Here is a 15,752-nt window from a genome sequence, read left to right on the forward strand (position 1 = left end):
CCTAACTGTCTGAGAATTTAAAGCTAATCTTACTTTTGGAATTCCAAAATTCAATATATAAAATATAACAGTATGAAATAAAGCTTTAGGCGAACCGTTCAGTGAGAGTGATGAATAATAAACTTAAAAAGTTAAATTGAAACATGTACAGGTCCAAAATGAACTTTAAAAACAGTGAACCTTCCCTAACATTCGGAGAATTCAACGCAAATCTTACTTTTGGAATTACAATTTAACTATATAAATTATCACAGTAAAAATAAAGCTTTAGGCGAACCGTTCAGTGAGAGTAATGAATAATAAACTTAAAAAGTTAAATTGAAACATGTACAGGTCCAAAATGAACTTTAAAAACAGTGAACCTTCCCTAACATTCGGAGAATTCAACGCAAATCTTACTTTTGGAATTCCAAATTCAATATACAAAATATAACAAAATGAAATAAAGCTTTAGGCGAACCACTCAGTGAGAGTAATGAATAGTAAACTTAAAAAGTTAAATTGAAACATGTACAGGTCCAAAATGAACTTTCAAAACTGCGAACCTTCCCTAACATTCGGAGAATTCAACGCAAATCTTACTTTTGGAATTACAATTTAACTATATAAATTATCACAGTAAAAACTAAAGCTTTAGGCGAACCGTTCAGTGAGAGTAATGAATAATAAACTTAAAAAGTTTAATTGAAACATGTACAGGTCCAAAATGAACTTTAAAAACAGCGAACCTTCCCTAACATTCGGAGAATTCAACGCAAATCTTACTTTTCGAATTCCAAATCCAAAATATATAATATAACAAAATTAAATAAAGCTTTAGGCGAACCACTCAGTGAGAGTGATGAATAAATTGAAACATATAAGGTCCAAAATGAACTTTAAAAACAGCGAACCTTCCCTAACATTCGGAGAATTCAACGCAAATCTTACTTTTGAAATTCCAAACCCAATATATAAAATATAACAAAATGAAATGAAGCTTTAGGCGAACCACTCAGTGACAGTGATGAATAATAAACTTAAAAAGTTAAATTGAAACATGTACAGGTGCAAAATGAACTTTAAAAATAGCGAACCTTCCCTAACATTCGGAGAATTCAACGCAAATCTTACTTTTGAAATTCCAAACCCAATATATAAAATATAACAAAATGAAATAAAGCTTTAGGCGAACCACTCAGTGAGAGTGATGAATAATAAACTTAAAAATTGAAACATGTACAGGTCCAAAATGAACTTTAAAAATAGCGAACCTTCCCTAACATTCGAAGAATTCAACGCAAATCTTACTTTTGGAATTTGAAATCCAATATATAAAATATAACATAATTAAACAAAGCTTTAGGCGAACCACTCAGTGAGAGTGATGAATAATAAACTTAAAAAGTTAAAATGAAACATGTACAGGCCCATAATGAACTTTAAAAACAGCGAACCTTCCCTAACATTCGGAGAATTCAATGCAAATCTTACTTTTCGAATTACAATTTAACTACATAAATTATCACAGTATAAAATAAAGCTTTAGGCGAACCGTTCAGTGAGAGTAATGAATAATAAACTTAAAAAGTTAAATTGAAACATGTACAGGTCCAAAATGAACTTTAAAAACAGCGAACCTTCCCTAACATTCGGAGAATTCAACGCAAATCTTACTTTTGGAATTCCAAACCCAATATATAAAATATAACAAAATGAAATAAAGCTTTAGGCGAACCACTCAGTGAGAGTAATGAATAATAAACTTAAAAAGTTAAATTGAAACATGTACAGGTCCTAAATGAACTTTAAAAACAGCGAACCTTCCCTAACTTTCTGAGAATTCAAAGCTAATCTTACTTTTGGAATTCCAAAATTCAATATATAAAATATAACAGTATGAAATAAAGCTTTAGGGGAACCGTTCCGTGAGAGTAATGAATAATAAACTTAAAAAGTTAAATTGAAACATGTACAGGTCCAAAATGAATAGACTTTGATCAAACATATTTTCTTCCTACCTCTGTAAAAGACACATTAAAAAATCGAGTTAAAATAATTAAAAAAATCAAACAGTTTTTTAATAAAATACTTACTCTTATGATATATTATCAGCAATACTAGAGATTACTATGTTATAATCTTTAACGTTTGTGTAGAACGCATTTTGTACTTTATGGTGACCGATTCCAAACTATCGAGTAATGGCGTCGTACAAAAGAAACTACAAACTGGGCTACCAGATATTTTAAAAGGACTTTAGTTCGGCCAACTTAGATCAGCTTTTTCGCAGTAATTGGCTGAGATTGTAGAAATAATTCATCAAATGAAAATAATGGAAATAAAAATTAAGAAAATAATAATATAAAAAATATAAAAATTAAGAACAGAAAAATTAATTAAATAATTAAGTAGTTTTGATGTAACACGTAATTTCATTAATTCACGTTAAATAAACTCGTAAATTTAAATAATAATATTCTTAATAAAATTAATATTTTGTGGTTCATTAATCATTATCAGCTCAAATACAAATACAGGTGAAAAAAATTAAAATTAATTGCTGATAAATGCACCTCTAGATAGCATTGATGGACGAAACATTTCGGACGAATAGTGGAGATCCATGCGACGTCGATTGGGCTGAATATCGGATATCACGAAATTGGTTCTACGAGGACTAAAATGGGACGTCCGTTATTCGTCCCGTAGGACGAATTTTGGACGGGAACAAGCTGGCCTCTAAGGACCATGCTGGGACGTCCCAGGGACGATTTGTGTTTGCTGGGCGCGATATTATGTGCGAGAAAATCGCCATCTTAAAGGACTGGCTTCCACGGTAAGTTATCCAGTCTTGACTCATTTCTCCAATACTTTGGCTGGTCGAAGTTCAATTAGATCCTTTGATGCTACAGACATTTTCACTGAAAAAGCCTTCGACTTGATAGATCGTTATCAAACCATGAGCTATCATATGGAAATATCTATGAGGTAATGGTCAAGCTTATCGGCTGTCTTATGGCCAAAAGTTAAACTTAATAAGAACCATCTATAAACTGTGAATTACGCGAAAGGGTATTAAAGTACATAAGAATAAGGGGTAAACCCTAAACAAATTTAAAGTAATCCCAAAACTTGTGAACACAATTTTGAAAAATTACCGAATTGTTCACCTTCTGTAAATGAGATATTGCACTAAGTAACAATTACATAACCACCGGAAGAAATGTCAATCAAAATCCAAAAATTAGTTAACTTGAATTTTACAAAATGGCTTTCACTAGACGTAATGTTTAAATGTCTATTAAAACGGTAAGGCTCTCTAATTAATTGTTTTAGATTAAATGTATTAGTTAGATCAACCAATCTTTTTTATCATTATCGTTCTTCAAGAGATTAATATTAAAGTCACCTAAAATAACTTTTTGCTGTTTGCACTACCTAATTCTTCAATAGTCGTTTCAAACAGTGTGATAAAGTTGTTTACTGATGAGTTGGTTGGTCTATATATAATGCACAAATAGCAATTTTTTTTGAAAAAATCTCCTCTGTTTCGTTGCTAGCGGTTGCTTTTTCAATTACCTCTACTTTAAAAATTGTTCTTGACATAGAAGCCAACGCCCCCGCATTTCCGGTTAGATCGGCCTTACCCAAAAAAAAATAAGTTTTCTAGATGGTCGTAGAAGAAGTCACGAAACCAGGTTTTGGTTAGTGCAAAAATATGTATGTCTTTATTTAGAATTGATGTACAATTGACTAGCAAGTTTAGAAAATTTGCGCTAGCATGTTTTATATTGTGGGAGATGATATTAAGTATTAGATTTTTTTAAATAAACATATTTGTTATCTAAACTAGGAGGTCTAACATTGTATAATCTTGGCCAATTGGTAGTCATACTTGTAAACATTATTATCAATTAGTATAGAATTGGTATTAACCCATTTAAATTTGAGTGGGAGTTTTGTCTTGGCAAATGATCTAAGGTTGAAACGAGCTAAGGATTAAATCTGTGTATAGTATTGTTCAATATATGTGTTTGAACCATTAACTTTCACATTGGTTTTTAGAATATCCGTTTTTAAATCGTAGTTGTCAGCTTTATATATAAAAACTCTGGTTTTGTTGGCCTGGAATGGGATCTTACGATAGACTTGACTCTGCGATACAATTAAGTTTAATAAAAGCGATTTTGAGAACAAATCGGTTACTTTTTTGACTAGAGTTTGCCTACCCTCATCATTGTTTTCCGGTAACATCTTAGTTATTAATAAGCATTTAATTATGATCTATTTTTGCGGTAGTGTCTTTACGAAGGCTAGAGAGTTCAAGATCTGCCGTATCTAGTCTGAATTTGATACCGGGGATATCTTGGATGCTAAGTTCAATAGCGTCAATGGTGACTTTAATCTGTGATTGCCATTGTTCAATTTCAGAGATCTTGTCACCGTTATCTTTAGACACTTTACTGATGTCGTCTAATTTTCTATTTAAGGAATCGAAGCGAGAATTGAAGTTGGACTCTATACTTTTTAGAACTCGAATTGGCCCTCGTCTCGGGCATTTTTATAAATTAAGTTTCTCGTGCTTGCAGAATTTGTAAAACAGTATAGATAATAGAAAAAGTACTTTGCCTTTAAAAGGAAACAATATTTTTAATTAATTGCGAGGCGGAGAAAGTTGACCACACAAATTCTATGAGTGTCATTCAAACGCACCTTGATGCAGGAAACCCAGGGTTTAGCCGGCCCATCTCTCGATCTGGTACAAAACGTTGATTCAGGACTGAGGGATAGCAGTTTCGGAGAAAATGTAATGTTAATCCTGTTCACTGGTTGAATTATTTTAAAGGTATAGAAAAATTATTCGTTAATCTTTAAAAAATGGCAAACTGTTTGATTGTTGATTGGTTTATATTTTTTATTATTGAAAACGTAAATATTACGTATTGTGTAATTAGTTATTGCAAACTGGAACGTCTTCCTCGATGATTAAAGAACGGGGAGTAGCAACAAAATGACCGTCCTCATCGAAAATTGGCCGTTTTCTAGACGAGTCCGGAGTTGAAGGAACCGCAACGACGTTCGCACTAGAAAGTTCTTCATCGCCGGACGCACTATCCTTAAAATCGGCGTTAAACGACTATGGCAATTCATGCAACACCAGGAATTCCACGGTGAGAAACATCGGTTCACTTGCAACAATCAACCGCGCACGCAACAAACTTTCGCGGTATGTCTCTTGGCCACAATAGCGCCTCTGATAAGGCGACAAAAATTCTTGGCATGCCAGCCGGCACGACCAAAAACTATCTTGGTTTCTTGAACTAAATCTAAACGCAAATCTACCAAGCGTAGAAACGATAGGGGACTCCACACACGAGTATTTAAGTTTTTAAATATGGTCCCGTCTACTGCCTCTACGCGCGACCTAATCACGACACGATTTTGAAAAAACCTTGAGGAAAAATGGAATTTTACCATTTCTGATAGCCCGACTATAAACAAGTTGGCAAGCCAAAATACACCTCTCCTCGGAAGAATTGTCCATAGGGGTATTAATTTCTCGAGATCACCCTTAGAGATAGATCTCCGAAATTCAGAAACCCACCACGTACACTAAATGGAATATTCATTGCTGTCATAGGCGTGCGCAAGATAGGGACAGGGTGGACCATGGCCCGACCTGAAAACTGAAAGAGCGCAAAAAATCTGGGAAAAAGGGCGCAAGCCTTAACATTGTAGGTGCCCAAAATTTCCTAAAATCCACCAAAATAAGATTCTAAACTAGAACAAGAGAAAATCAATATAAAGATAAGAATGTAAAATGGCTTGCCAACTTGTTTACTTGTAAAATGTACATCTCATCGGAATAATTGTCCCTAACGGTATTAATTTTTCGAGGTGACTTTTAAAGATCCTATCTCCGCAATTCAGAGTTATTTACTAAAACTTTAATCCCGGTTCTATCCCGCCCGGTATAAAATTATAATTATAATTAAAATAATTGAGACGAAACAACCGATTATAATTTATTCAGAATATTATAAATTAAGTAGTTACAACATTGAGTTAGACTTACTAAAACAATGCACAATTGAATTGAAACCCTTTTTACAGTACAACTTTATCAGTTGAATATAATACGAAGCAAATTTTATTGAAATAAATATCTACATAGTGTATTTGTATTTTTCTCGCTTACGAAATAGTTACCGCATCTTTAACGCTCTTTTTATTTCTACACTCGCCCTTGATGAAGATACCGTAGAATAGCAATATTCGACATCTGGTAGTGGACGACACGTATACTTTCAGTTGACGTTGTGACACATACCGCATAAAAATACTCGCCGCAATCACTCTCTTATGACACCGCGCGATAAAACGTGGAGCCGTCTTCCACCGCTGTCACTCTGGCTAAAAAAAACCGCTTCGCACGTCAGTAGTTAGGATCCCTCTTCCTAGCCAACCACGGGGTCGCACTGTGCATCCCCCGCGTGCACAGGTGCGTATCGGAGGGTATGAAGCGGATAAACGCGATTACCTCCCCCCAACCGCTCGTGTCCAGATAATTATTGAGATTAACAACTGTTTTAATTAATTAGCCAAATAGGTGACCTGTCAATCAAGTTAACTAGAGTACGTAAACATGTGTTTTAAAAAGGGTGAATATTAATGCCGAAATGCATGGGCGAAATTGAGTGTAGCATCCCTCCGGTATATACATTTTAGCGGCCCTGGGTGTGCGCCCGGCTCGCTACCCCCTAAGCACGGCCCTGAGCATGCCACCATTTATGGCGGGAAAATCGGCATATTTGGGTAAAGTTTTTATATATATTAAACTTATTATTTACCATGGTGAATATTAGTAGAAATTATGTTTAATTCAGAGAAAACGGCATGGTATTAGAAGATAAAACTTATTTTATACAAGACGTTTCGAGCCGAGGCTCTTCTTCAGTCGTTCGTTAGTTTTAATTTGATTTAAAATTTTACCACGCGCCATATTCAAGTTCTAATATCACGCGAGCAGAAGGTCAGCGTGTTAAAAAATAAACAAAAGTTTTACTGATTTTAACAATTTACGTGTGTAATAGAATCAATGTAACCGATAAATCCAAAGTATATGTAAGTCAGTGTGAATTATTAAAATATAAATATAAAATAAAATAAAATTTTAAATCACAATATTACCCCAATTAGTTACTTCTTGACATCCTTTATCTAAATTTAAATTACCTAGTTTACGAATATACAATCCTTCATAGAATTTTCTCTTTCTAATACCATGCTGTTTTCTCTGAATTAAACATAATTTCTACTAAAGTTTTTATAGTTAATAACAGTAAGGAAGCGTTCTAAGGATCATAGACCTTTTTTAGTAGTTGCTATATGTCTAAAAATAACTGAAATTTTTTTACGGGGAAATTGTCATATTTGTTAAGATAGTATCATGTTATTACCGTTAGGAAGCGTCTTTGGGGTGATTGACCTCTTTTAGTGGTTAAAGCCTTCAAATAATTAGTATTTTTGGCGGGAAAATTGTATTTTTGAATTGTTTTATTACCGTTAGAAAGTTTCTTAGGGGTCATTGACCTCTTTTAGTGGTCTTTAGAAGAATTGAGAGTTAAATATAAAAGGTATAAAAAAGGGTTATGTTTAATAAGCTGTGTTTTGGCCGCCATCTTAAATAACCGTTAGGAAGCACGGTAAAAAATTATTCATATTTTAATGACTTCTTAAAAGTACATAATGGGGTCAAGTTAGTTGGGTGGTTTGAAAAGGGTGCATACTAATTTATTTTACTTTAAATTATCACGTTGAAGGTTGTTTTTTAGGGGAAACATTTTTTTAAATAGAGCTAATACCCAAGGCACCACCTTCGACCACATAAGCAATGTTGCTTGTGCGTGATCAAGTAACAGGTGGCCGGGTTACAATGCGTAAGAGGGTGGCGGAAAGCCCTTCATGCCACGCGAGCCAACAGCTTCCTGCACTAAATATTACCGTTAACCTCGGCAAGTTTTATGGGAAGGGGAAACCGAAGATCTCGGGAGAAAACCCCTTTAATCAGTGGGGAGATAACTTACAAACTATGCAGAAGGAGTGGTTCTGGATTTTCACTCAGTGCCACTAGCTGGGATCGAACCCGGCTCCTCTTGCTGCAAGGCGAAAGTGCTAACCACTCCACCACCCCAAACGGTTTTTTATATACAGGGTAATAATTAAAAAAACGATAAAGAGCCAATTACTCAAAATGTATTTTATGTAAGAATTTGAAATTTGCAGGTTACATAGAGGGTGCAGGGGACTAATGACAATACAAATTGCAATGGCCATGAACCAAGTCTTCAAGGTCATTAAAATTTTATTTCGAGAACCATTAGGATTAGAAGAATGGTTCCAAATAGAAATGTGTTCTACGTTTTAATTAAATTTAAGTCTAAACAGCTTTAAGCCGATCTAATTTGACCTATGGGAAGCCGATAAATATTAGACCAAAATCCATTAGGTCGTGTGGGGTATTCATATCAAGACACGACATTTAAGTGCTTTTTAAACGAAAACTACCAGATCTTATGGATCAAAATTGTCGTGACACTCTAAACTGAGTGGTGTAGTTCGAAATTTGTAATTTATGATGACCTTGAAACATTAGTTCAAAATTTATCTATGGAACCATTAGGATTAGAAGAATGCTTCCAGTAAGTTCCAATTTTTACACCAAAAGGGGTCCAATAACCCTTTAGGGCTAAATAGAAATTTAGACAAAATTCCGTTCCATCCCTACTTTTCAATTAAGGATATTTTAGGTTATACAACTACACTCTCAATCTTTGTTATTATTGTTCTAATCAATCCTAATTTATTTAATGACCCAGAAACTTTAATCAAGCTAACCCATTAGCTACACCCCCCATATCCAACCTGAATGATACTTTTTATTCGCGTATACCATCTTACGGTCTATCCCTTATAAATTAGGGGGAGTATTAGCCCTAATCTCTTCAATTTTAATTTTATTGATACTTCCCTTAAGTAGAGGAAAATTACAAGGGCTCCAATTCTATCCCATAAACTTGCTTAACTTTAATTATTCTCCTAACATGAGTTGGAGCCTCACCCATCGAGGAGCCTTATCTTAATCTAGGACAAATTTTTACACTCGCTTACTTCTCATACTTTTTGTTAAATCCCCTCCTAATAAAAATTCAAGATACAAAATTAAGCTAATCATTTAGCTCTATTAAGCAATTGGCTTTGAAAGCAAAACATAGGTAACCTAATGATTTATTAACTTTCAAGCCAAATCTAGACCCCTCATCAAAAGAGATACCAGGGGGATAAATATCTCTTATCAATACTATTATTAAGTCTATTGCTATACTTGATATTACTATCAACATCTAATTTAACGATAAAAACAAATTTAATCTACCAGGTAAAACTATCTAATATCCTTCATTTGACTTTTCACTATTTTATTTTTAAAGTTCATAAAATAGTAAAAGGTCAAATTGGGGTATTTTAATAAATTAAATATATTATATCGTTGATAAGTAAAGGGTTCATTCTAAATACGCTGCCGTATGACAACACTGCTGAAGGTTGCATGAAGTTAATTTGTAAGGTGGGGAGTACAGTACTAAAACATGCTATCAAGATTTCCCACGGCCTGAATTTATAATAACGTGACATCATTAATTATTATCATAATTTACTTTTAATTTTTAAGAAAGTATGCTTATATCAACATAATTTACAGTTTAATAGGAAGAGAGAGGGGAGGATACAGTCAATTTTTCATAATAGTCAGAAATTCCAACGGTAGACCGGTTTCGTTCTATTTGGAACTCATCAGTACCGTGCGGGAAATCTGGCTGGCGACTGTTATATCAAAAACAGAAACTAAGCCTAAACATTAAAAATTTCAAAACGCGTTGCATAGCAACGTTAAGCCGAAAAGGGGGAGTGTGGTGGAGAACAGTATATACGATAAGTTAAGTTAGAAGAGACCACCTATGGACTGTGAGAAGAATGATAAAATACGCGAAAAAGTAGATTAGTCCATAATTAAAAGGGATAATATATCTAAATCCTAAACAAATTTGAAGAAATTAAAAAACTAACTAATAACTCGTACCGATAGATCTTGGAGCGAATCTCGGATCAAATAGATCTTCGAGTAATAAACTACATAAAAACTAAATAAAATAGCCAGAAATTCCAACGGTAGACCGGTTTTGTTCTATTTGGAACTCATCAGTACCGTGCGGGAAATCTGGCTGGCGACTGTTATATCGAAAAGAGAAACTAAGCCTAAACATTAAAAATTTCAAAACGCGTCGCATAGCAACGGAAAGCCGAAAAGGGGGGAGTGTGGTGGAGAATAGTATAAACGATAAGTTAAGTTAGAAGAGACCACCTATGGACTGTGAGAAGGATGATAAAATACGCGAAAAAGTAGATTAGTCCATAATTAAAAGGGATAATATATCTAAATCCTAAACAAATTTGAAGAAAATAAAAAAAATAACTAATTACTCGTACCGATAGGTCTTCGAGCGAATCTCGGTTCAAATAGATCTTCGAGTAATAAACTACATAAACACTAAATAAAATAACCAGAAATTCCAACGGTAGACCGGTTTCGTTCTATTTGGAAATCATCAGTACCGTGCGGGAAATCTGGCTGGCGACTGTTATATCGAAAATAGAAACTAAACCTAAACATTAAAAATTTCAAAACGCGTTGCATAGCAACGGAAAGCCGAAAAGGGGGGAGTGTGGTGGAGAATAGTATATACGATAAGTTAAGTTAGAAGAGACCACCTATGGACTGTGAGAAGGATGATTAAATACGCGAAAAAGTAGATTAGTCCATAATTAAAAGGGATAATATATCTAAATCCTAAACAAATTTGAAGAAATTAAAAAAAATAACTAATAACTCGTACCGATAGGTCTTCGAGCGAATCTCGGTTCAAATAGATCTTCGAGTAATAAACTACATAAAAACTAAATAAAATAGCCAGAAATTCCAACGGTAGACCGGTTTCGTTCTATTTAGAACTCATCAGTACCGTGCGGGAAATCTGGCTGGCGACTGTTATATCGAAAAGAGAAACTAAGCCTAAACATTAAAAATTTCAAAACGCGTTGCATAGCAACGGAAAGCCGAAAAGGGGGGAGTGTGGTGGAGAACAGTATATACGATAAGTTAAGTTAGAAGAGACCACCTATGGACTGTGAGAAGAATGATAAAATACGCGAAAAAGTAGATTAGTCCATAATTAAAAGGGATAATATATCTAAATCCTAAACAAATTTGAAGAAATTAAAAAACTTACTATTAACTCGTACCGATAGGTCTTCGAGCGAATCTCGGATCAAATAGATCTTCGAGTAATAAACTACATAAACACTAAATAAAATAACCAGAAATTCCAACGGTAGACCGGTTTCGTTCTATTTGGAACTCATCAGTACCGTGCGGGAACTCTGGCTGGCGACTGTTATATCGAAAATAGAAACTAAGCCTAAACATTAAAAATTTCAAAACGCGTTGCATAGCAACGGAAAGCCGAAAAGGGGGGAGTGTGGTGGAGAATAGTATATACGATAAGTTAAGTTAGAAGAGACCACCTATGGACGTGAGAAGGATGATTAAATACGCGAAAAAGTAGATTAGTTCATAATTAAAAGGGATAATATATCCAAATCCTAAACAAATTTGAAGAAATTAAAAAAACTTACTAATAACTCGTACCGATAGGTGTTCGAGCGAATCTCGGATCAAATAGATCTTCGAGTAATAAACTATATAAAAACTAAATAAAATAGCCAGAAATTCCAACGGTAGACCGGTTTCGTTCTATTTGGAACTCATCAGTACCGTGCGGGAAATCTGGCTGGCGACTGTTATAACGAAAAGAGAAAGTAAGCCTACACATTAAAAATTTCAAAACGCGTTGCATAGCAACGGAAAGCTGAAAAGGGGGGAGTGTGGTGGAGAATAGTATATACGATAAGTAAAGTTAGAAGAGACCACCTATGGACTGTGAGAAGGATGATAAAATACGCGAAAAGGTAGATTAGTCCATAATTAAAAGCGATAATATATCTAAATCCTATACAAATTTGAAGAAATTAAAAAAACTTACCAATAACTCGTACCGATAGGTCTTCGAGCGAATCTCGGATCAAATAGATCTTCGAGTAATAAACTACATAAAAACTAAATAAAATAGCCAGAAATTCCAACGGTAGACCGGTTTCGTTCTATTTGGAACTCATCAGTACCGTGCTGGAAATCAGGCTGGCGACTGTTATATCGAAAAGAGAAACTAAGCCTAAACATTAATAATTTCAAAACGCGTTGCGTAGCAACGGAAAGCCGAAAAGGGGGAGTGTGGTGAGGAATAGTATATACGATAAGTTAAGTTAGAAGAGACCACCTATGGACTGTGAGAAGGATGATAAAATACGCGAAAAAGTAGATTAGTCCATAATTAAAATGGATAATATATCTCAATCCTAAACAAATTTGAAGAAATTAAAAAAAATAACTAATAACTCGTACCGATAGGTCTTCGAGCGAATCTCCGATCAAATAGATCTTCGAGTAATAAACTACATAAAAACTAAATAAAATAGCCAGAAATTCCAACGGTAGACCGGTTTCGTTCTATTTGGAACTCATCAGTACCGTGCGGGAAATCTGGCTGGCGACTGTTATATCGAAAAGAGAAAATAAGCCTAAACATTAAAAATTTCAAAACCCGTTGCATAGCAACGGAAACCCGAAAAGGGGGAAGTGTGGTGGAGAATAGTATATACGATAAGTTAAGTTAGAAGAGACCACCTATGGTTTGTGAGAAGGATGATAAAATACGCGAAAAAGTAGATTAGTCCATAATTTAAAGGGATAATATATCTAAATCCTAAACAAATTTGAAGAAATTAAAAAAACTAACTAATAACTCTTACCGATAGGTCTTCGAGCGAATCTCGGATCAAATAGATCTTCGAGTAATAAACTACATAAAAACTAAATAAAATAGCCAGAAATTCCAATGGTAGACCGTTTTCGTTCTATTTGGAACTCATCAGTACCGTGCGGGAAATCTGGCTGGCGACTGTTCTATCGAAAAGAGAAACTAAGCCTAAACAATAAAAATTTCAAACGCGTTGCGTAGCAACGGAAAGCCGAAAAGGGGGGAGTGTGGTGGAGAATAGTATATACGATAAGTTAAGTTAGAAGAGACCAGCTATGGACAGTGAGAAGGATGATAAAATACGCGAAAAAGTAGATTAGTCCATAATTAAAAGGGAAAATATATCTAAATCTTAAACAAATTTGAAGAAATTTAAAAACTTACTAATAACTCGTACCGATAGGTCTTCGAGCGAATCTCGGATCAAATAGATGTTCGAGTAATAAACTACATAAAAACTAAATAAAATAGCCAGAAATTCCAACGGTAGACCGGTTTCGTTCTATTTGGAACTCATCAGTACCGTGCGGGAAATCTGGCTGGCGACTGTTATATCGAAAAGAGAAACTAAGCCTAAACATTAAAAATTTCAAAACGCGTTGCATAGCAACGGAAAGCCGAAAAGGGGGGAGTGTGGTGGAGAATAGTATATACGATAAGTTAAGTTAAAAGAGACTACCTATGGACTGTGAGGGAGTTTGTTAAATCTGAACATTGTGACTGTATAATGGTTTTTTTTTAGAAAAATTAGTTCACGCTTATAGGAATAAATTTTAACAGTATCCATGCTCAAGATGTTCAGTAAATATTCATATATATACGGCTCTTTTCGGAGGAAATATGAGTGGCAAGCTTTATGAATTTCCATTGTACCTTCTCAACTTCATTTAGTAAATACTTGGCGCAACCACCCCAGGACAGCGTGTCGAAAGTTAGTTTAGTCCCAACTAAGGCCAAGTATAGAGTCTTTAAAGAGGCTATTAATTTTAAAGCCCTAGAAAGTCGTAAATCAACGAATAATAAGAGGCGGGTTCTTTCGACGGTGTTTGTAACCTGCTCTCGGAAATAGAGTCCTTCATCGATAAGGATACCGAGGTCTTTTAATGTTGATGTTCTTGGAATTATTTTGTTATTTAACGAATATGGAAAATGAACTCCATTAACTTTTCTCGTTAGAGTTATGGCTAGGCTTTTATTTTCATTAATAAGCAAGTTATTCGAAGCGCACCATCGAGCGATGTTGGATAGATCATCCTGTAACTGGCGACTATCACTGACGTTCGTCACAAGGCCATAAACTTTCGTATCGTCAGCGAATTGATTTAGCTTAGACGAATGTACACAGTTGGGCAAGACATTTTCGTATATATTATACAGTTGCGGAACTCCACAAGTTGTTGCGTATGAAATGTCGGTAAGAATACCGTTAAATTTTATAATACTGCTCCTCTCTCTGAGGTATTCCGCGACCCAAGTCAGAGCGTTTCCGGTAAGACCATAAAGTTTAAGCTTAGTAATTAGCAGAGGGTGTGATAAAACATCTACTTGACCTTGCTTCAACATGGCTGGCATAACTTCATTAAGGAAGGAGACGTGGTTGGTCTCTACCGACCGGGCCCGTATAAAACCGTGCTGCGTATCAGCAAAGATCGGCTTAAACCAATTGTATAAAACGTCGTGCATTAAAGCATCAAAAATCTTAGCAAAGACACAAAGTAGGGATATTGCCCTATAGTTTTTAAGTCACCCGCGAAGCCACTTTTAAAAATTGGAGAAACCACGACCATTTTCCACAGTGATGGGAATGATCCAGTCTTGATGGACATAGTTGCGGAGCTAGAATGTCCATACAACCTTTAATGATAAATACAGGTATGTTGTCGATACCAGTGCAATGTGTATTTTTCAGCTTTCTTATTCTTGTTCGAACGGAAGCTTTGTCTACAGTGATGGTAGAAAGCAGGTTATCGGCTAGATGAAAGTCCCCGAGAGAATAGTCGGTGGTGTCTCTCAATGTATCAGTGGCAACGTTCTCAAAGTTGCGCGCAAACTCCTTCGCTAAAAGCGATGGGTCGGACGTTATACCCGATGGAAGGTGTAGGGAAATTGGTCGAGGTATATTTTCCAATCGCTCATTTGTGAAGTTCCAAAGAAGCTTAGGATTTTTTATAGAATTGCTATAGGTGAGTTTGGCGTGCTCCAGTTTGTCACGAGACAACAGACGTTTTACATCTCCTCTTATAGACTCGTAATTTTCTCGGTCGTCCGTCTTGCCTAGTCTGTTAAATTTTCGATGGAAATACGTCTGGCGTTTAATGGCTTTAATTAGGTCCTTTGAGTACCACATCGGATAGTTGGAAATCCTGGGCCGCTGTACTTTCGGGATGTTTCCTTGCATTACATCCTGTACCCGATGTGTGAGAATGTCAACACAAACATTAACATCTTGAGAGGCAAGAAGCGTCGGCAGATTTGTGGAGCGTAAGTCTTGGTATAAGTTCATGTAGTCGCCACGCTTAAAGCAAAACTTGGGGTATGTGACAGTGTTAAAGCCTGAGATGGTGCTGTGGTAGGTAATTAACAATTCCGGTTGCGCGGGGTCTTCTTTAACTTAAGGTATAGGTGTAGTCAACCGAGACGTAAAAAGATGAGTAACTCAGATAGCGAGTTTTAAGACGAACACAGTGGAGGGTATTTAGTTCGTTCTCAGCTATAAGGCAAACCGTTAGTTGCGATGATGTAAGGGTCGGATCAAGCCTAGTAACAAATACCTCC

General features: G+C 35.3%; 1 protein-coding gene across 1 annotated transcript; it reads right to left on the reverse strand.

Annotated features, from left to right (window-relative positions):
• Positions 1–4,933: 4,933 nt before the first annotated feature.
• Positions 4,934–15,480, reverse strand: LOC149945836 (uncharacterized). Its single transcript, XM_090173284.1, has 3 exons — positions 14,725–15,480; positions 13,851–14,675; positions 4,934–5,098 (listed from the first exon to the last, which is right to left on the reverse strand). Exons 1-3 carry the CDS (start codon positions 15,478–15,480, stop codon positions 4,934–4,936), a joined length of 1,746 nt encoding a protein of 581 aa, XP_090029410.1.
• Positions 15,481–15,752: the final 272 nt, after the last annotated feature.

The sequence above is a fragment of the Leiobunum rupestre genome, chromosome 4, assembly GCF_980474605.1.
Source record: "Leiobunum rupestre chromosome 4, qqLeiRupe1.1.hap1, whole genome shotgun sequence".
NCBI classification, from domain to species: Eukaryota; Metazoa; Arthropoda; class Arachnida; order Opiliones; family Sclerosomatidae; genus Leiobunum; species Leiobunum rupestre.